Here is a 22500-nt window from a genome sequence, read left to right as displayed (position 1 = left end):
CTCCTCCTCCTCCTCCTCCTCCTCCTCCTCCTCCTCTTCTTCTTCTTCCTGGTTCTTCTACCCCTCCTCCTCCTTCACCCCCTCCTCCTCGCCTCCACTCCCTCCACATTTATTGCCTCCACTGTCGTAATTCAGCAGCAGATAATTCCACAATGATCCTGAAGGTGTTTGTTATCATTTGTTCTTGTTTCAAATCATCACTTTTTTTTTTTCCATGTATCCTTTTATCCCTCTTATCCCGTGCTTTACTGCCTCTTTTTTTTTCATTCTTCTCCTTCATTCCTTTTGATCCCCCTTCCCTCTATCTTTACGTTCATTTTTCCTAACCGTTTCCTCTTCCTTCCTTCCCTCTCTCTTCCCCTCACATTCCGTACTTGCATCTTGTGACCTTGTTGCTGCCACGACAAAGTTACTCACTCACTCACTCAAACACTCAGTCATATACTTCTTCCTGTTTATGTTTGTTTTCTTGCTTTCCCTTTACTACCTCAATCCTTAATTCTCCTTTATCTTCATGTCTACCTGCTTCCTTCCTCACAGTCAATCAATCAATCATTCAATCAGTCATACAAGGAATTAAACAACTACCTAATACTGTATTTCTTCCTGGTTTTGTTTGTTTTGCTAGCCTTTCCTTTATTCCCTCAATCCTTAACTTTTCTTCTTTACTTTTTCCTCTGCATATTTTCTTTCTCCTAATTAATCCCAATCGATCAATCAAGTTAACAATCACAAAAGTATATTTCATCCTGTTTTTCTTTGTTTCCTTTCCTTTCTCTTTATTCCCTTACCTCATAACTCTTCTCCTTTACCTTATCTTCCCTTCACCTCCCTCCCTCCCTGCCTCCCTCTCCCCCTCCTCAACCTTACCTTGCCTGACCACGCCTCGACACAAAGACCTTGGCTGCCTTACCTGGACGCGCCGCCCAAAACACTTCCTGCAGCCTTGCTCACTTCCTCATCGCCAAACTCACCTGAGGGAGAATAAGAAAAATAAATAAGAATGAGGAAATCGGCCGTAAACACACACACACACACACACACACACACACACACACACACACACACACACACACACACACACACACACACACACACACACACACACACTTTCCGCCACAAATCTAATCTATAATGTTGACTTCTCTCTTTTGTCTCTATCACGCCCCTTCCTTCCTTCCTTCCTTCCTTCCTTCCTTCCCCCTCCTTCTTCTTATTTTCCTCTTCCTCCTTCTCCTTCTTTTCCTAATCCAACTCCTCTTCCCCTCCCTTCACTTCCACCTCTTCATCTCCTCCTCCTCCTCCTCCTCCTCCTCCTTAAATAACGCAATAGCTCTCCCCTTCCCTTCTTTTCCAGCTCCAGATTCCTCCCCGCCCGCTAAAAATCTGCAACCAATACCCAACGTTCCTGAGAGAGAGAGAGAGAGAGAGAGAGAGAGAGAGAGAGAGAGAGAGAGAGAGAGAGAGAGAGAGAGAGAGAGAGAGAGAGAGAGAGAGAGAGAGAGAGAGAGAGAGAGAGAGAGTCACTTCCCCATCCCAGCACATCACACCTGCGCTGCCTCGCTTTTCCCCTGCCTCGTGACTCTCTTAATGAGCAAACGCTAATCAGGTAAAGTTTCCACTGACGGAGAGGGGAAAAAATGAAGGCCGAGTGATGAAAACACGTGATGAGTTCCTAGGTCTGATTTTAAGTTGATTTTTATTCGAGTCTGGCACAAAAATGTTCTGCTGTGTGTGTGTGTGTGTGTGTGTGTGTGTGTGTGTGTGTGTGTGTGTGTGTGTGTGTGTGTGTGTGTGTGTGTGTGTGTGTGTGTGTGTGTGTGTGTGTCATTTTGCTGATTAGGTGGGGAGGGTGGTGGGCCGGGGAGAGAGAGAGAGAGAGAGAGAGAGAGAGAGAGAGAGAGAGAGAGAGAGAGAGAGAGAGAGAGAGAGAGAGAGAGAGAGAGAGAGAGAGAGAGAGAGAGAGAGAGAGAGAGAGAGAGAGAGAGAGAGAGACTACATAATGACTGACTAGAAGATAAAATAAAGAAAATAACAAAAAAAAAAAAAAAAAGAAGGTAACTATATGTAAATCCAAAAATTACAGGAATAAAAGACTGAAAAATTCCACACACACACACACACACACACACACACACACACACACACACACACACACACACACACACACACACACACATATGCAAAACGTCAAAATGCCAGAAAAAAATGAATATATAAAAGTTGAACCAGAAGAAACGAAATGGAGTGAAAAGTACAGGAAGGAAGGAAGGAAGGAAGGAGAGAGAGAGAGAGAGAGAGAGAGAGAGAGAGAGAGAGAGAGAGAGAGAGAGAGAGAGAGAGAGAGAGAGAGAGAGAGAGAGAGAGAGAGAGAGAGAGAGAGAGAGTAAGTAATCAAGAAAACACGTGAATATTTTTTTTTCTCTTCCGCTTCCTTATCAAGTATTCCACTCCCATTTATTAATCAGCGATATTCCTAATCCTCCTCCTCCTTCTCCTCCTTCTTCTCCTCCTGTTCCTTCTCCTCCTCCTCCTCCTCCTCCAAGTAACCGTCAGCTCACAACCTCCATCTTGCCTTGTAAAAAAAAAAAAAAAAAAAAAAAAGCGTAAAGGAAAAAAATTAAGGAATGAGACTCAAACTCCGAAAAGCAATCCACTGATACCTTTTGGAGGAGGAGGAGGAGGAGGAGGAGAGGGTGATGGGGTGGGGATGGGAGCGGATAAGAGAAAAATGGCTGGAATGGTGGTCGGAAAGAGAGGGAGGGGAAAAGGATGAAGGTGGTGCAGGGAAAATGGGAGAGGAGGGAGAGGGGAGGAGAGGGGAGGGGGAGAGTGGGTTGAAACTGGGAAGGTGCAGGGAAAGAGAGAAGGAGGGAGAGTGACGGAGGAGGAGGGAAAATGAGATAGAGAAATAGATGGGAATAGAGGCCGGAGAGGTGAAGGGACGAAGGGATTGGAGAAGAACAGAGACATGGGGTACAATGGTAAAGATGGGGAGACAGAGATAGAGATAAGGGAGATGAGGGAGAAGGGTGGTAAGAAACGACACGAAGGCACGTGGAGAGAAACAACGTGAGCAGCACCAGCGTTACTGTTTTAATTAAAGAGCTTTACAAATGACGGGCGTGCGTAATATAATGCTGTTAATAATTATTCCTTTCCCCCCCTCTCTCTCTCTCTCTCTCTCTCTCTCTCTCTCTCTCTCTCTCTGGTCCCCCATACACGCATCCTTCAGGTCTACCCTTTAATTAGCTGCTTGTCTGTCGTGTGTCACCCCCCCACCTCCCTTCTCGACATTCACTACACACTCTCTACACCATTCCTACACCCCTGCAGCACTTTGTAGGACGTGCGGCGGCGTGGCGGCGGCAGCGGGGGTGGCGACCCTGATAAGGCCTTCCTAACTTATTTGCCTTGGGCCATTTGAGGCAATATTAGCAAAGTTGAGAGCGGTGGGACCCGGGAGACGAGCCGAGGTGAGGCGGGGTGAGCGAGAAAGTGAGAGTGAACCGGAGCGAGAGAGAGAGAGAGAGAGAGAGAGAGAGAGAGAGAGAGAGAGAGAGAGAGAGAGAGAGAGAGAGAGAGAGAGAGAGAGAGAGAGAGAGAGAGAGAGAGAGAGAGAGTATAAATGAGTCACAGAATATAAAGTGTGTGTGTGTGTGTGTGTGTGTGTGTGTGTGTGTGTGTGTGTGTGTGTGTGTGTGTGTGTGTGTGTGTGTGTGTGTGTGTGTGTGTGTGTGTGTGTGTGTGTGTGTGTGTGTGTGTGTGTGTGTGTATGAATTAGTAAGGATGAAATGAAGGTGAGTCAACGCCAAGCAGAGTGTGAGAGTAACAAATGAATAAACAAGTGAGTGACAGTGAACCGGAACATGTAAATGAGAGGAAAAGAAGGAAAAAATAAAAATAAAAAAGTCAGCGAGTGAATGCAATGGTAACGTGAATGAATGCATCAAATTAGCAGTGAACCCTTGTGTGAGTGAGTGAGTGAGTGGAAGTCAAGAGTGGATGAGTGAGCGAAATGAGTTAGTGAGCAAGAAAATGAGTGAATGAGAGTCAGGAATGGGTGAGTGAGGAGTGGATAAGTGAGTGAGTGAGGTGAGGAGTGAGTGGGCGAGTGAGTGAGCGAGACAGTGGGTGAAGGAGTGAAGGAGTGAGTCAGTTAACATAAAACAAAGCAAGAATAAAAATGCGGAAGAATAAAGGTTAGCGCGAGTGAGTCAGTGTGAGTAAGGATGAACACTGACGCTACTCCTTTTTGTGGCCCGGGGAAGTGTGGGTGAGGGGGTGGGCGAAGATGAGGGGAGAAAGGGAGAAGGGGAGAGGGGAGGGAAGGGGAGGGAAGAGGATGGAGTTTTGGCACTCGAAATAAGAATCTTACTCATAACCTTCCCTTCCTCCCTTCTCTCCCTTCCTCCCTCCCTCCCTTCTCTCCATTTCTCCATCTCTCCTGACGTGCAGATCCCTCCTTCTATTCCTCCACATCCATCCATCAGATCCTTCAAATCTCTCTCTCTCTCTCTCTCTCTCTCTCTCTCTCTCTCTCTCTCTCTCTCTCTCTCTCTCTCTCTCTCTGCTCTCAACAATAGCAACAAGACCCATATCGTTCATTGTACTCGTAATACAAAGGCCGTATCGTTTATATGTACAAGGCTCTTCCTATATTACTGTTTTGTGGTCTCCCCGTAAACACACATACACACACACACACACAATATTACCACCAGAAGGCTACAAGGAGGAAGATGTTTTGAGAAGCGTCTGGTTGTTTACATCAATAAAAACTACTTCCTCCTCCTCCTCCTCCTCCTCCTCCTCCTCCTCTTCTTCTTCTTCTTCTTCTTCTTCTTCTTCTTCTTCTTCTTCTTCTTCTTCTTCTTCTTCTTCTTCTTCTTCCTCCTCCTCCTCTTCCTCCAGCTCGACGCAACTTGTCAAAGGGGGAAAAAAAGGAGTGAACTCAAACAGCCTATGGCAAAGATTTGGTTGTTCTGTTGCAGTCCCTTGCAGTCCTTTATAATCCTTTTCCTCGTCCTTCTCTTCGCCAGCAGCATTATTATTACAATTATCATTAGTTTTCTTTTATTTTTTTCTAAACTGTACTCATCCTCTCATTTTATTGCTGTTTCTAATCACTATACCCATTTTAGTATCTTTCTTTCTTTTCTTTACTATATTATTGGTTCTAGTCATTATATTTAGTACTTTCTTGCATTGTATCCTCTATCTTGTTACGTTAGGTTAGGTTATATCACTGTTCCTTAATGTATCACTCCTTGTTTACCTTCTGTAGTCTAACCTAACTCTACACCACACTGCTTCTGATCCTCTCATTTGTAATCCTCCTCCTCCTCCTCCTCCTCCATCATGAGTAGTAACATTAGTGCTACCATTACATTACTGTCCATCATTCCTTGCCTTGCCCTGCCCTACCTTGCCCTGCCCTACCTTGCCCTGCCCTGCCCTGCCCTACCCTGCCCTGCCTTACCTTACGTTGCCTTGCCTTGTCCTATCTTGCCTTGCCTTGCCTTGCCTTGCCCCGTTCTACCTTGTCCTGTCTTGCCCTGCCCTGTCTTGTCCTGCCTTGCCTTGCCCTGCCCTGTCCTGTCTTGTCCTGCTGCCATGCCTTGCCCTGCCTTGCCTTGCCCTGTCCTGCCCTCCCTTGCCCTGCTTTGTCCTGCCCTGCCCTGCCCTGCCCTGCCCTGCCTTGTCCTGCCCTGCCCTGCCTTGTCTTGCACTGCCCTGTTTTGCCTTGTCTTGTCCTGCCCTGTCTTGCCTTGTTCTGCCCTGCCCTGCCTTGCCCTGTCCAGCCTTGCCCTGCCTTGCCCTGTCTTGCCCTGCCTTGCCTTGGCCTGCCGCGGGGTGTTACTGATTGCCGGCGATAAATTCAGGGGAAAATTCAGCCAATATCTGCTATCATCCTACATCACATAGCGGTGTCCCGGGGCGGCAATCGATGACACTCCCCTTCTTACTCTGGCTTACGGAACATCGCCTCAGGACCCCGACAACCCGCTACCCTAAGGTCGACACGCCTCCTTGCCCCCTCTTCTCCTGACGGTGTGTGTGTGTGTGTGTGTGTGTGTGTGTGTGTGTGTGTGTGTGTGTGTGTGTGTGTGTGTGTGTGTGTGTGTGTGTGTGTGTGTGTGTGTGTGTGATTTTGATATTTTGCTACTTCAGGTTTCTATTGTATATCGGGTGCTGTACGTCTCTCTCTCTCTCTCTCTCTCTCTCTCTCTCTCTCTCTCTCTCTCTCTCTCTCTCTCTCTCTCTCTCTCTCTCTCTCTCTCTCTCTTCTTGCATTCCTTGATTTATTTATTTTCTGCCGACTTTCCTTTGTTCTGCCATTACTTTTTGCCACCTCTCTCTCTCTCTCTCTCTCTCTCTCTCTCTCTCTCTCTCTCTCTCTCTCTCTCTCTCTCTCTCTCTCTCTCTGAAACCCACTATTCCCACATTGCTTTTATCATTTTATTTATCTATTTTTCCTTCTCTTCCTTGCTCTACCACTAAGTCCTGCCACTCCTTCCTTCCTTCTTAGTGTCTTCCTCCACTTTCCTCCACGATTTACTACTTCCTCCTCCTCCTCCTCCTCCTCCTCCTCCTCCTCCTCCTCCTCCTCCCCAGAGTCTGAGGTTAACGTTTAAAAGGCTGACTGATCTTTAGGGGGAATATGAACCAGCCAGGAAAGCGGAAACGTATGAGAGGAAAGAGGAAAAAAATCAAGCTACTGGAAAGACAAAAGAGAGGGAGAGGGGAAAAAAAAGAATTAGGGGAAAAATGGGAAATCTATGTGGAGGGGAAAAGGGGATTGTAAGATTATGGAAAAGGAGTGGAAGGAAGAACAGGAGGAGGAGGAGGAGGAGGAGGAGGAGGAGGAGGAGGAGGAGGAGGAGGAGGAGGTGTAGAAGAAAAAGGATGATGGGTACGAGGAAGAGGAAGAGGAAGAGGGTAAAACACGAAGAAGACGAGGAAGAGAGAAGGGGGGGAAATGATGAAGACGAAGAAAAGTAAGAGGTGAAGAAATGGACGAAGAAGACGAGGAAGAAGTTAGGAAGTGAAAGAAAAAACAGAAAAAGGACAATCAAGACAAAGAAAAGAAGAAAAGGGGACAAAGTAAGAAGACAAAATGAAAGACGAGGATAACAAGAAAGAAAACAATGACAATGAATAGGAAAAAGAGGAAGTTGACGAGAAAGACGAGAGAGAAGAGAGGAAGGAGGGGGGCAAGGAGGACGAGAAAAATCATAAGAACAAGGAGGACAACGATGACGAGGCCGAGGAAGAGGAGGAGGAGGATGACGAGGACGAGGACGAGGAGGAGGAAGAGGAGGAGGAGGAAGAGAAAAAGATGAAAACTAAACGAAACTAAAGAAAGCAATGCAGAGAGAGAGAGAGAGAGAGAGAGATGAGAGAGAGAGAGAGAGAGAGAGAGAGAGAGAGAGAGAGAGAGAGAGAGAGGTGGCGGGGACGAAAACAAAGTAGCAGATACAAAACCCGGTGAATTATTGGTGTGATCCTTGACCTGCGTTTGGCAACACACCAAGATGCCCGACCCCCGAGGTGCAGCTCCAATTACCCCGGACTGGAGGAGGAGGAGGAGGAGGAGGAGGAGGAGGAGGAGGAGGAGGAGGAGGAGGAGGAGGAGGAGGAGGAGGAGGAGGAGGAGGAGGAGGAGGAGGAGGAGTTAGGTCGTTTCTCTTCGTCTGATTTTTACTTGAGAGATGATAAATTCCCTCTCTCCCTCCGCTCTGCTATCCTGTTCCTCTCACTGTAAGTTACATAACACAATCTCTACTAACAGCGCCCCTAAGAACCAGTACATTTGCTGATGTTTGTTCGTCATTTTTTGTTCCCGTGTGCTCCTCATGTTTAGTTTCCTCCACCGCCTAGTCCCGCATGCCCCGCCACGTGCGTCAGTTCGGTCAAGTCAATAAGGTTCGCGGCACACACACGCGTTCGCTGCTCCGTCTACAAGGATCATCCGAGGCATAAAAGACTTTGTGTGCCGCCGCCTGTGTCTGCAATAATATACCGCACAGTAGTCGAGAACGCGGGGGTGGCTGGCTTGGTGCAGGGTTATGACAGGCCAGCAGGTCGCTGCGTGCCAGAGACTGAGGAGCGCCGGAAGAAGACGCACTGCAGATAGATGAAGCTTTGTGTGCTAGGCGTGGACTGCACCACGCGGCCACCGCTGCCAGTACGTCTGATCACAAGTGCTCGAGCGGTACGGATGAATGGATGAACACTTTACCGCACAGCTGATTTGTGGACGTTAAAAGACACATCACTTTGAATCCACAACTGTAACTCTGCGCTGGACTCGCTGCCCAGCACACGCATCGAACTGACTGAGAGGACAGGTGCGTGAGACCACTTTCTAAAACTTTCGGATGCCTCTAAAGGTCCCTTTTTTTTGCGGCAGCGGTTTTGTGCCACCCTTTTTTTTTATTATTTTTAGTATTATCTTTTCTTTACAGTTGGGTTTCTCTGCCTTACTTCTGGTGCCGGTGTTGCTCGTGAAACACAGCGAAGCATGAAACACGGTGACCTGCCGATACACAGCTTTCGTGAGCCTCGCCCCAGGACGCGGCTCAGGGGCGAGACGGAAAACTAATGGATATGTATCGAGGACTAAACACCGGGCGGCGGGTGGCCAGCGGGGCGGCGGCGGCGTGAGGGAGGGAAGGAACACTGAGGCTGGTGTTGTGTTGGTGGTTGTGGTTTAATAGCGATGTAGCAGGTGTGAAGGCGGTGGTGCAGCAGGTGAGAGGGACGTGGTGAGGATGGTGTGTGTGGCAGGTGTAAGGTGACGAGGGGTGGAGGCGGCGGGAATGGACGATCCTTCATGCAGCCAGGAATGTTAGAAGACCAGAAATCCTTTATTCAGGAGAACGAAGAGGAGTCGTATCGGGGCTGTGGCGGAGTGAGCAGCTCGGGAGGCGGGGAATACGAGGACAGCCTTGTGCCGCTGCTTTCCGAAGCTGTCAAGACGGATCGCCGGCTGTTCTTATTGTCATTGTTGATATATAACACGGTTCTGTCTGTGCCGCGGGCCGCTGCCCCTCCAGCTATACAACATTACACGTCCCACGAAAGGATAGTTTTTTTTTTCCCCTTCTATTCACTTCCCTTCCATTTATGGTTTACGGAAATTGCTTTTAGAAACATAAGAGGATCACCATTCCTTAAAGATGAATGGAAATAAGAGCCAATATTCTTAGTACTGAAACATGAGGGAAGGCAGCTTACATTCTCCGCACCATTGTCTTACAGAGTCTTAAGAGGGAGACTAAAGGAAGCCAGAAATAATCATGCCATGAATTTCCTTTCCCGCTGGGGAGTGCAAGCGAGCGGCGGACGCGATAAATGAACGTGTTCGGATGCCCTGCTCACCTGGACGCGGCTCACAGGTGCTCCTCGCCACGCCGCCCACACAACATTACTCCGCTCCTCTCAGGCTTCAGCGTCACTCTCAGGAAAGTTATCACTGCATCACACCTCCCTCAGTCTTCATTAGAAAGAGTTAGGTTAAAATTTTATCCCTTGTGATGTCAGTGAAGATTTTTCCCAACTTTCCCTTGTCCACAAACATGATTCTCAACCTAACAATTAATTTTTTGCTCTCTGCCGCAGTCCTCAAGCAGCCTTCCCCACACAAGAATCAAGATTTCCCTCATTGTCCATTCCTGAGACACGCTCCTGCCCACCCTTCCCTTCCCTGGCTTGTTTCTTCTAACTTTTCTTGTGCCCCACAAACGCAAAAAAAAAAAAAAAAAAAAAAAAAAAAAAAAAAAAAAAAAAAAGGGCGGGGTGGAGGATTGACACAGGGACCTGAGAGCCACCCCCACCACCCCCACCACTACACCTCCCTCTACAACTCCTCTCAGGCGTTCAATTCCAAGAGGATGATTCGAACTTATTTTCTTCTTTGCATCGCTGGTTCATGGCACGAGCTTCTAAATCCGATGATCCACTTTTTGCGAGCGGATGTCTTGAATGGCTTTAGAAAGTAAATACTTGCTTGCGAACCACATGTTTTCTCCTGATCGCCTTCCCTGCCGCCTCATTATGGACGCACTGAGCACAACCCAGCGGCGGCACCTCAACGGGAATTCCCTGTGCTGCTATGTTGATCCTTTGTTGGCACTCGGTACTGTCAAAAATTGCACATAGAAAAAATTGCATCCATGGTCACAGAAAAAGAAAATAGGAGGCCGATTGTGTCCTTTTAGCGTCACACGACAATGCACTAATACGAAGTAAGTAGTGCACATAACGAGTATAAAAGTCCAAAAGAGATGTAAGAAAAAACAGTATTGCGGTGAAAGGACTAAGCACTCACCACTCACCACCAAGACGTCTACACTAACGTTGCTTACCTTCCAGATATTATGTAACCGTATGTTTTATCTCCTCTACCACACCACACAGTGCAATAAATATAACAAAACATAGATGTCTAAAAAAAGCTGTAAGCGGATATGGCAAAAAAAAAAAAAAAGAAGAAGTCTTGCAGTGAAAGGGCCGAATGGTTAACCAGCCATCACCAAAACACACCAAGCCATCACTAAGACATCTAACGTTATTCACCCTTTCAGACAGTCTAAAAAAAAAAAAATAATAATAATGATAATGATAATAATAATAAGTTTATATGGAAAAAAAGATGGGGAAAAAGTGGGGAAAAAATTCATAAGTAAAAGCAGTAACGTTATTCACCCTTTCAAATATCAAGTTATCACATCTTTTTTCACTCCCAGCTTTTAAACCAAGTACAGACGATGACATCACTAGAGGCGACATCTCTGCTGAGTAACCTTACATAACAACTTCCTGAAGGCGCTCGTCGTGCTAACTCGTTCCCTTTCTTAACGGCTGAGCTTCTTTTGCGACGACAAGCTTAAGAAGGAAGCAACGGTGTTGTTTGCGTTGTTGTTATTGCTTATGGGGACGGGTACAGGATCATCAGGGGGAGGAAGAGAGGAGAGGAGAGGAGAGGAGAGGAGAGGAGAGGAGGAGGAGGAGGAGGAGGAGGAGGAGGAGGAGGAGGAGGAGGAGGAGGAGGAGGAGGAGGAGGAGGAGGAGGAGGAGGAGGAGAAGAGGAAAGAAAGAAAGAAAGGAAGAAAGAAAGAAAGAAAGAAAGAAAGAAAGAAAGGAAAAAAAAGAACAAGGAAAACGAAAAACAGAAAACAAGGAGGGAGAGGAGGAGGAGGAGGAGGAGGAGGAGGAGGAGAAGGAGCGTGATCAAGGCACATGCTCTTTGGTCCTGTGACTGCCACCACCTCCTCGCCCAGCACTTTCTCCACCTGCCCACACCCATCACCACCACCACCACCACCACCACCACCAACACTACACGTTTCCCCGTCCAGCATTATATTCTCCAGACACAAGGAAAGTTTCCGTCAATATCCTACACTGTCAACAGAATTCCACTATTTTTTTTTTTCCCCTATTCTTTTGCTGCTGCCTCCTCCTCCTCCACCTCCTCCTCCTCCTCCTCCTCCTCCTTCTTCAAATCATGGTTTCAAGCTTCAGTAAGTGTAGCAAGTCATCTCCTTTCCCTTTGCTTGAGAGAGAGAGAGAGAGAGAGAGAGAGAGAGAGAGAGAGAGAGAGAGGAGAGAGAGAGAGAGAGAGAGAGAGAGAGAGAGAGAGAGAGAGAGAGAGAGAGAGAGAGAGAGAGAGAGAGAGAGAGAGAGAGAGAGAATTATATATATGGGAGACATAAGACCAACAGAGGAAAGGAGAGATTTATGAGGAGAGATAGAAGGGAAGAAGTGAAAAAGGGGAGAGAATAAATCAAGAAGATATGACGAGAGGATGTGAAACAGAGAAATGGAGGAAAGGAGAAAGTGTGGAGGTGAAGATAAGACTCGGAGGGAAGAGGGAAGGAGGGGAGAAGGAGGGAATATGAGTAAGAGCAAAGAGAATTTAATGGAAAGTGATGGAGGTGGAGGAGGAGGAGGAGGAGGAGGAGGAGGAGGAGGAGGAGGAAAGGGAAGAGGAAAGAGGAAGAGGAAGAGGAAGAGGAAGAGGAAGAGGAGGAGGAGGAGGAGGAGGAGGGGGAGGAGGGGGAGGAAGAGAGGCATACATAAGTGACCTTGTTTAAACTCTCCTCCTCCTCCTCCTCCTCCTCCTCCCCATTCAGATATGCCAACCCAGAAGTTCGCTAAAATTACTTCCCAAACAGCCATGCCAGGACCAAAATATCTGCTGCTGTTTGGTTACGTATTATATAACCCTATGTGACCTCCTTCTCGTTCTTCCTCTACTTCTTCCACTCCTCCATCCCATCCACCTTTCCCTTCTCCACCATTCCTCTGTCAACCACTGCTCTGTTACCTCTTATTTAGCCACTTCTATCCTCGACACACACACACAATTCCCTCACACCTCACCACACCCCCGCCACACTCGACCTTTCTGCCCCTGTCACGTGGGCTGGGGGCGAGGAGGGAGAGGAAGAGGGCGAGAGGGAGGGGAAGCGGACGAAAGGGAGGGGAAGCTGGCGAGAGGGAGGGAAAGCGGGCGAGAGGGAGGGAAGGTTGGGGGCAGCTGCCACTCTGAAACTGGTCAACTCTTTAGGCAAGGATCACCTCAAGGCGCGCGCGCACACACACACACACACACACACACACACACACACACACACACACACACACACAGCACACACACACACACACACACACAGGCACATCAGACCATTTTGAGTTATGAGGGACGTAGAAGAGAGGAAAGGGGAGGTATAAAAAAAGGATATAAAGATAAAAAGAAGAAATATCATATTATATAAAGATAAACAGATACGTAGAACATTGTGAGTGAGGAAGCACGTAGAAGAAAGGAAACAGGAGGTATAAAGAGGATGAAAAAGGAAAAAGGGAAATATATACATGTGAATATATATATATATAAGTAGGGTAGATACAAAGAGAACTGTCGGTCTATTCTGAGGCTGAAAGGAGGGAGAGAGGAAATATGTAAAAAAGGGAAAAGAGGAAAAGTTACAAGGAATAATGGAGAGGTGAAAAAGAATGGTAGAGAAACATCAGAAAGGGGGAAAAAAGTAAAGGACGAAAGGAGAGAAAGAAAGAGAGAGGAAGATTAGAAAAAAGTAAAGAGGAGAATCAGAAATGAGGTTAGGGAGGAAAAAATAGAAACGACTGATGGAGGGAAAGTAGAAAGGTAAGAGGGAGGGAGAAAGGGAGGGTTAGGAGAAGGAGGGAAGTAGATAATGGGGAAAGGAAAGTTATGGAGACACAAGGAGTAACAAGGAAGGAAAGGAGTAAAATAGAAAGAGAAATAAATACACACACACACACACACACACACACACACACACACACACACACACACACACACACACACACACACACATTACTTGGGGAAAGCGTTTGAATGCCAGTCAGCTGCTGTTGGGTGTGGGGAGGGAGGGAGGGAAGGAGGGAGAGGGGAGGAGTGGGGAGGGAGGGAGGAGAGAAGGACGACCTGCTGTCACCTCTCAAATAAAAAAGAAAAAAAATAAATATAAAAAGACTATCTATTTTTGCAACATTTCCTCAAGTTAAGTGAGACTCGTGCCGAAGTGGCGCTTTTTAAGACAGAAAGAAAAAAAAAAAAGTTACTTATTTACACTCCAATGTTTGGCCGAAATTCACTTTAAAGTTTTGTTCACATGAGCGAGTTTGGAAAGAAGTGATTCTAGATGGGGCAAAAAATAACATCAAGTAAGACGCGAGGAGGAGAAGGAGGAGGCGAGGAGAGAGACGAGAATGAGGGACGAAGAGAGTGTGTGTATGTCTGTGTGTCATGGAGGGAGGAGGGAGGTAAGAGTCAAGGAAGAAAGGGTATAAGGGAATGAGGTAAAGATAATATCGAATAAACGGGAGGGAGGGTGAGAATTGAAGGAGGGACAGGGAGGGAGAGGGAGGTAAGAACGGGATACAAGTGTTAAAGGGTGAGAGGGAAGGGAGTTAACGGTGAGGGGAGAGTGAGTGCATGTGGAGGTGAGGGGCTGGGAGAGGCTGAGGGAGCGGGGCAGGCATGGGATGTGGACCTTGTAGAGCACGAGGGGAAGGGCGCAGCGGTGATTGAGGGGCGGGAAGAGACTGCAGCGTGACACGGCAAGGCGGCGGGCGGACCGGTGATGCGGGCGAGGCGGGGCAAGGATGGGGTGAGGGGTACTGGAGGGGCAGCGGCGGGGCGAGGGGGAACCGGAGGATGAGAGTGAGGGAAAGTAGCAGCGTCAGGCAGGCAACCCGCCACACGCACAGGTGACTGGGCCTCAAGGACACGTAAAGCAAGTAAATAAGCAACCACCGCGCCGCCAGCCTCCTCCCTCCCGCCGCGGCCACGTCAGGACGCTGAATACACATTCAGAGTAAACGCCACTGCCGCCACGAGCACCGCCACCAGCACGGCACACAGCCAGCAACACACACAACACAGCGGTGGGGGAGAGACGTAGGGGGCGGCGCCGTTCGTCCCTCGCTTGCCTCCAGCTGATGTTGAGCCCGTGCCGGCGTGAGCTTCGCCTACCACTATACCTGTAATTAAGCCGTGCCTCTCCCCTCCACTCACCTCGCCACAGTCCTCGGCCCTACCACCGCCACGCTACCCCCTCATCACCACCACGCGAAACAGGAAGGCCGGAGGGCAACAGTGTGGTAACAGAGGTGATACAAGTCAAGGAACACGAAGCTAAATTAGATAAGTTAATTGCCATCCCGTAAAAAGACAGTAGAGGAACAGAAAAAAAAATTAGTTAAGTTCCTGAGGCGTCTCTGGAAACACAGGCGAGGTACAGGCGGCGATAGCGATGTGGAGGGTTGGAGATTTGGGGGGGAGGAGGGGGCTTGTGTGCAGCGTGTGGCGGGAATGTGCAGAGTGGGGAGCAGGAAGGTGTGAAAGGGGCGATGTGAAGAGGGGGGCTGGAAGTGTAGTGTAAACTTGAGGCAGGAAGGCACGGGGGTAGGCGGGGATACGGAGCGGGTGGGAGGGTGTAGACGGGGCAGCAAAATATAGATGGAAACAGGCAAGTGTAAAGGGAGGGACTGGACGGCACAGCGAGGGTCGGGATGCATAGAGGAGGGGGGGCGGTAAGGAACAGCACCAGGGGCCAGGGTAGCGCGGGTGGCTCCCCTTACGTCACAGAGGTAAATATGCGCATAAATCTCGCAAAATCTAATTAGCGATCATTTTTCTTGAGCGCCTAAGTAAAATAAAGATTACGTGAGTTTTTCGACATACACTGCACCGGAGAAGTATTCCCTAATTGAATCACGTGGTATAATGCATGTATATACGTGGCGCTGCGAGGATATGAGACCGGCCACGTGCACGACTCCCATAATGCAGTGCGGATGTCTGATCGTTACGTCACCACCACCACCACCCACCACCACCACGACTACCACCACCACCAGTGCCATGGCGTGAGGGCGGTCGTCACGGTGGCCACTGCCTAACTCCTGCCTCACTCCACACCCATCCACTCCCCGCCATGCTCTCCACTGCCTGATTTACCACTCATCCTTTCTCTCTCCAAACCACGCCACGATTATTATTATTATTATTATTATTTTCATCATCATCATCATCATCATCATCATCATCATCATCATTATTCTATCTTCCTGTCTTTTCTTCCAACCTCCATCTTTCCCCTCCCTCTTTTTTTTCCCCCTTCCTTTATTGCCCTTCCCTTTCATCCTCGCCCTTCATAATCCTCTACATTTCCTCTTCCTCCAAGCTTTTTCCCTTACTTCACCTCCCTTTCTTTTCTCCCCCCCTCTCCTCCTCCTCCTCCTCCTCTATACCTTCTCCTCTTCATCCTCCATTCCACCACACCTTCACTCTCCTTACCCTCCCTTCCGCGATCCCTTCCCTCCCCCCTCCACCCCGACCCAGGTTCACATGCGGGTGACCTTGAGGCGCCCTGACCCGACACACGAGGGTCAGGAGGAGTCACGCGAGGCAAGGACGGGAAGCCATGCAACCTGACTATTTTACAGGCACATGATTGTTGGGTGGAAAAATATAAATGACTCGTGATTGGTGCCCTGTCCTGTCCTGTCCTTCCCTTCCTCTTCTCTCTCCCCTTCCCTTCTTCTCCCATCTTTTACCCCTTCCTCTTCTTCTCTGCCCTTTCCATTTCTTCTTTCCTTCTCCTCCCCTTACTTCTCCCTTATCTTACCTTTTCTCTTCTCTTCTTCCTTTATTGCCTTTCCTCTTCCTTACCTTTTTTTTACCCTTTCCCTTCTCTTCCCCCTTCCTTTTCCCTTCTCTTATTCCTCTTCTTCCTTCTCTGCCCTTCCTTATCCTACCTGCTTCCACTACATCCCAAACTCTGCCCATTACTCTTCCCTCTTCCCACAAGCTCAGTACCAACCATTCCCCTCTCTCTCTCTCTCTCTCTCTCTCTCTCTCTCTCTCTCTCTCTCTCTCTCTCTCTCTCTCTCTCTCTCTCTCTCTCTCTCTCTCTCTGTACCTAAGAACCTCACTGTCCACCCATCCCCTCTCCCTCCATTAACACCTTCCCCATTTCCCATATCTATCCCCCCTCCCTCCACCACCTCTACCTCCCCTCCCCTTCCCTTATCGCTAAGTTTTCCATTCCACCATTAATTACTTCTTTACCTACCTACCTCCTCCACTTCCCTTCTTCCTCACCTTCGATCAATCCTTCCCCACTACTGGCCACCACCCCCCACTCCCCCATCAGCTTCACGAAGGAGGTGTGGGGGTGAGAGGGATGAGGGAGATAATCCGCACTACATCTCTTTAGCACCTTAATTGTCCTTCCTTAAGAATATACGTACAGAGAGAGAGAGAGAGAGAGAGAGAGAGAGAGAGAGAGAGAGAGAGAGAGAGAGAGAGAGAGAGAGAGAGAGAGAGAGAGAGAGAGAGAGAGAGAGAGAGAGGGGGGGTTGAAAAAAAAAAGTGGCAATTAAGTTGAGCAAATTCGAGGTCATTTATTTTCAGTAGTGGGTAGAAATAAAATATTCTTTTAACGTTAAAATTTCCCACGCTATTATCGATCAGCTGGTGGTGTTTGGGAGCGGTGGGGGGGATGGGGGGAGGTGGAAGGGGGGATGAGAGGAGGAGGAGGAGGAGGAGGAGGAGGAGGAGGAGGAGGAGGAGGAGGAGGGTAAAGTCGTAGTGTGGAAGGAAAAGAATCGAGAAAGGAGGAGGAGGAGGAGGGTAAAGTCGTAGTGTGGAAGGAAAAGAATCGAGAAAGGTGAAGAAGAGAGAAGAGAGTGAAAGAAATATGGAAAAGATGTTAAAATGGCGCAAAAGAAGAAAGGAATCGCATGAAGAGGAGGAGGAGGAGAAGGAGGAAATGGGGAAAGATAAGGATAACAAGCCTCTCGAATGACACACACACACACACACACACACACTCACACACACATGAACTATTACACACAATAAAACAAACACCGCATTAATAACTCACCCTTGAACTCTCTCTCTCTCTCTCTCTCTCTCTCTCTCTCTCTCTCTCTCTCTCTCTCTCTCTCTCTCTCTCTCTCTCTCTCTCTCTCTCTCTCTCTCTCTCTCTCTCTCTCCACACCACTCCGACCACGCAGCCTCCGTCCCTTTCCACCACACACACCCCCTCTCATTTCCTCCCCTTCCCCACCTCTCACCATCCCTCCCCTCCCTTCCCCCATCACCCGACACCCACGCAGAGCCGCCGCATGGGTCTCAAGTGAAGTAATAAAAGCCTTTCACAACGAGACTCTTTTCCTCTTTTCCTTTTCTGGTCATTTATCACTTATTGCCTTCACGGAAAGCTCTCTGACCCGTGAGTGAGTGCGTCTGTCTGTCTGTGCGTCTGTCTGTGTGTGTGCGCGTGTGTGTGGGTGTTACTGGTTATTCAGGCAGCCATTACGTTTCATATTTACGATTAATGACGATAACGAGTCCTGCGGGTGAGTGGCGCGGCATTAATACCATCGCGTATGGACACTCGCATCCTCAGTGAATGAACCAGCGTGGCAAATAACGAACGTCGGAATCTGTCTGCGAGCGTGACTAGCGAGACGAGGCGCTCTGGTGACGTCAGCAGAGAGAGAGAGAGAGAGAGAGAGAGAGAGAGAGAGAGAGAGAGAGAGAGAGAGAGAGAGAGAGAGAGAGAGAGAGAGAAGAAAGGTCCATACAGTGCGTAATCGAATAAAGACTGCACTGTGTTCTATCTCTTCTCTGAATCACGAAACTCAACAACTGATGGACTCTTGGCACATCAGAGGCCATAAGAGTGAAGACAGACAGTTAATAACGTAGAAATGTTAGCAGGTTACTGATTCCCAACCAAACCCAACCCAAACCAAGCTAACCCAACATAACCTAACTTAACCTAACGTAACCTACACTTAGGAACACTAGAACATAAGAACATAGGAAAAACAGAGTGGGAACATGTGCAAGTTACTAATTCCTAACCTAACCTAACTTAACGTAACCTAACTTAACCTAAACTTAATTTAACCTACACTAACACTATAACATAACAACATAAGGAAAATATTTATAAGGGAAACTAGAAGAAGCCACGAACAGGTCTGCATGTGTCATTTCCTGTATAAGACACGTTTACCTCTTTTTTCCCCCACTATATATGGGTGACGTATGTAAAACAGACAAAAAAAAAAAAGAATAAAATTATCGTCTCTTCCATAAATAACCGAGGTTCTTAGCTGCTGTTCCTTTGCCACCACAGAACTATGGCGGTGTGATGTATACTGCAACCAACCCTTCATGTGATCAAGCGAAGGATGTAATGATGTAATGAATGGTAATGATAGATCTGTACTTTATTTCCCTGTAGATAATAGACAAATAGATGGAGAGATGGATAGACGTATAGATAGATAAATAGATAAAACATATAGATAGGTAGACAAACAGGCAAACAGACAGACTAGCTAGATAGATAAATAAACAAACTGACTGATAAACAGACTGATAGAGGAGAGGGACAAAGACAGATAAAAAAAAGATTAACTGATAGGCAGGTTCACTAATGACTGCCTGACAGATGAACAGGAATATTTCAACGTCCATATTCCTAAAAAAAATAAATAATAGTAAATAAATAAATAAATAAATAAATAAATAAATAAATAAATAAATAAATAAGTAAAGTTAGCCAAGTCATTAGAAGCGCAAAGAGTACAGAATACAACACACACACATACTCGTACATACACACACACACACACACACACACACACACACCACCAAAAAAAGATGACACACTGTACACTTACACTGGCCAGCCTCGCCACTCCTGCCCCGCTGACACCCGGCAACCCCCACACTTGCGGCGCCCACAGAAAACCACTAATATAAAAATCCCTATAAAGAGCCACGATGAGATTTATAGTTAATTACGTGGGTGGAAAGGCGGAGGTATTAATAAACAAGTACTTATGGCGGAGGCGTGGCTGGGTCAGATTGGTTTGTTAGATCTACTTGGTCGCCTCGTGTTTGTGACGCATTGGTGTAAACAAACTGAGAGGAAAAGACGTGGCGGGGTGTTGGTGACTGTCCGTGTGTTTGTTCTTACCTACGCGTGTGTGTGTGTGTGTGTGTGTGTGTGTGTGTGTGTGTGTGTGTGTGTGTGTGTGTGTGTGTGTGTGTGTGTGTGTGTGTGTGTGTGTGTGTGCTGAGTAAAGTTTGTTTGAAATGTTTTTGTCATGTTTTTTTTTCTCTCTCTAAAGATTATGGATGTTATTTTTTTTACCTTTTATTTATTTATTTATTTTTATTTATTTATTTATTTTTTTGCAAGGACGTTTGTATATTCCATCAATTTATTTCCTAAAAAAGCCAAGCCGATTTCTTAAATATGATTAACTGAAATTGCCTTATGTAGCATTTTTTATTATTATTTATCTATTTTCAATTCATGACAGTCTTACTGATATTCACTCACTGATATATAATTTCTCTACTACGACACTTACGCACAAACTACCATTTCCATATCGCTTCCTTCTCCTTCTCTTTTCTAATATCATTAATCACAACTTATCAATTAATGGAAACTTATCAAATGTGTGTGTGTGTGTGTGTGTGTGTGTGTGTGTGTGTGTGTGTGTGTGTGTGTGTGTGTGTGTGTGTGTGTGTGTGTGTGTGTGTGTGTGTGTGTGTGTGTGTGTGTGTGTGTGTGTGTGTGTGTACTTGCTGGGTCATTTCCTTTCCTACTCTCAACTGATTCTTGCAAAGGTGGCGGAAGGATTGGGCGGGGTGGGGGGGAACACGAGAGAGGCAGAGATGTAAAGGAAAAGGCAGAGAGAGGAAAGAGAGGGAGAAAAAAGTTACGAAAAGACGAGGAAGGAAAGAATATTGTTGAGGAAAAGGAGGAGGAGGAGGAGGAGGAGGAAGAGGAGAGAGGGGACCAAAGTCAGGAGTCTGTCAAAAGAGAAATGAGGAAAAGGAGAGAGAGAGAGAGAGAGAGAGAGAGAGAGAGAGAGAGAGAGAGAGAGAGAGAGAGAGAGAGAGAGAGAGAGAGAGAGAGAGAGAGAGAGAGAGAGAGAGAGAGAGAGAGAGAGAGGAAGACAAAGGAAGTGAGAGCTTCAAGTAAGAAGGAAGAGAAGGATGTATACAGGAGGAGGAGGAGGAGGAGGAGGAGGAGGAGGAGGAGGAGGAGGAGGAGGAGGAGGAGGAGGAGGAGGAGGAGGAGGAGGAGGAGGAGGAGGGATAAAAATAAGGAGGAAAAGGAAGCAAGCGGGAGGAAGCGTGTCAAAAGGAAGGTGGGAGGCTGTGTGAAGATTGTGAAGAGGCTTACGGGGAGGTCTGTGGAGGAGGAGGAGGAGGAGGAGGAGGAGGAGGAGGAGGAGGAGGAGGAGGAGGAGGAGGAGGAGGAGGAGGAAGAGCTTTGAGATTGGCGGTGGAGGAAAGGTGTTGGAGGAGGAGGAAAACAAGACGAAGAAAAGAAGGAGGAGGAGGAGGAGGAGGAGGAGGAGGAGGAGGAGGAGGAGGAGGAGGAGGAGGAGGAGGAGGAGGAGGAGGAGGAGGAGGAAGAAGAAAATGACAGAGACTACAATAAAAAAAAACGTAAGCTTATTTTGAATATGTGAAGAGCGAAGAAAGAAAAAAAAATGAGATTGGAATTAAAAAGATGAAGAGGCGTATGAGTCTATAGGGACAAAGGGAGAGTGAGGAGAGGTAGGAGGAGGAGGAGGAGAAGGAGGAGGATAACAGTAGGTCTTCAGCACGGAGAATGGAGGGCGAGAGTGAGAGGGAGATAGGGAGATAGATAGAGAGAGAGAGAGAAAGAGAAAAGGGTCGGTAGGTGAAGAGGTAGAGAGAGGTCGGAGGTAAGAGATTGATGCTGAAGGGAGAGACGGAGGAGGAGGAGGAGGAGGAGGAGGAGGAGGAGGAGGAGGAGGAGGAGGAGGAGGAGGAGGGTGAAGGAGGAGGAGGGATGAACGACTGGAGGGTTAAGGAATGGAGGGCAAGTAGGTGGAGAGTTTGGAATGGATGACGACGAGTTGGGAGATCAGGAGGGTGGAAGGAGGTGGAGGGAGACGAAATGGAGGTCAGAGCTGGAAGAGGTGGAGGATGATGGAGGAGGAGAAGGAGGAGGAGATGGAGGGTGACATGAGGGAGGGAATGTGGAGAAACAAGGGATAAAGGGAGGTTAGTTAGTGGAGGAGGAGGAGGAGGAGGAGGAGGAGATGAGGAAGGAATGATGGCGCGTCGTTACACAAGATTCACGCTTGATCTTAAAGAATCAGACTGATGGGCGTGTTTTTCTGTCCTGAAAGACGCTTCAGAAAGAGGAGGAAGAGGAAGAGGAGGAAGGAAAGGACGAGAAATAACCTGGAGACTAAAAACAAGAAGAAAAAAAAACAGCGAAGGGAATGGAAGGGGAAGAGGGAAGCAGGAAGAGGAAGGACCGAAATAAATGATAAAAACACCACACACACACACACACACACACACACACACACACACACACACACACACACACACACACACACAGACTCAATACAAAGCAGGTAAGGGAAGGAACGACGATATTACCTCTTCAACAATATTTTGGAGAGGAGGGAAAGAGCAAAAAAAAAAAAAAAAAAGAGTAAGTGGACCCTAGGAAGGAAAATTCATATTGACAGCACGGAAGAAGAAGAAGAAGAAGAAGAAGAAGAAGAAGAAGAAGAAGAAGAAGAAGAAGAACAAGAAGAAGAAGAAGAAGAAGAAGAAGAAGGATTATGAAAGAGGATGACGACTTAAAAAGGAGACGAATATTGAAAAGAGAAAGAGAATAAGGAGGAGGAGGAGGAGGAGGAGGAGGAGGAGGAGGAGGAGGAGGAGGAGGAGGAGGAAGAGGCGGCCCTGTGTCAAAGTCCTACCCCCCTCCCCTGCTGCTCCTGCTCTTCTTACGCTCCTGTCCTCGATATTCTACAAGACGCGGCTGGAATAATCCTACACGGTTTATCAGACTCCGGCACTCGGGGCATCGGAAGCGCCAGGAATATGTGAAGTATTTC

The 22500-nt window shown here is 47.6% G+C and overlaps 1 protein-coding gene across 1 annotated transcript in view; it reads right to left on the bottom strand.

Moving 5' to 3' along the window:
• Positions 1–935: 935 nt before the first annotated feature.
• Positions 936–22500, bottom strand: part of LOC135100687 (neuroendocrine convertase 1-like) — a 161903-nt gene continuing 140338 nt past the window's right edge. The window contains exon 3 of the mRNA XM_064003852.1: positions 936–974. Coding sequence (XP_063859922.1) covers positions 951–974 — 24 coding nt within the window. The 3' untranslated portion in view covers positions 936–950. The remainder of the gene's footprint in view (positions 975–22500) is intronic.

This window comes from Scylla paramamosain, chromosome 5 (genome assembly GCF_035594125.1).
Source record: "Scylla paramamosain isolate STU-SP2022 chromosome 5, ASM3559412v1, whole genome shotgun sequence".
Taxonomy (NCBI): domain Eukaryota; kingdom Metazoa; phylum Arthropoda; class Malacostraca; order Decapoda; family Portunidae; genus Scylla; species Scylla paramamosain.
Note: the sequence above shows the minus strand (reverse complement) of the source record. Positions and strands in the feature narration are given on the sequence as shown.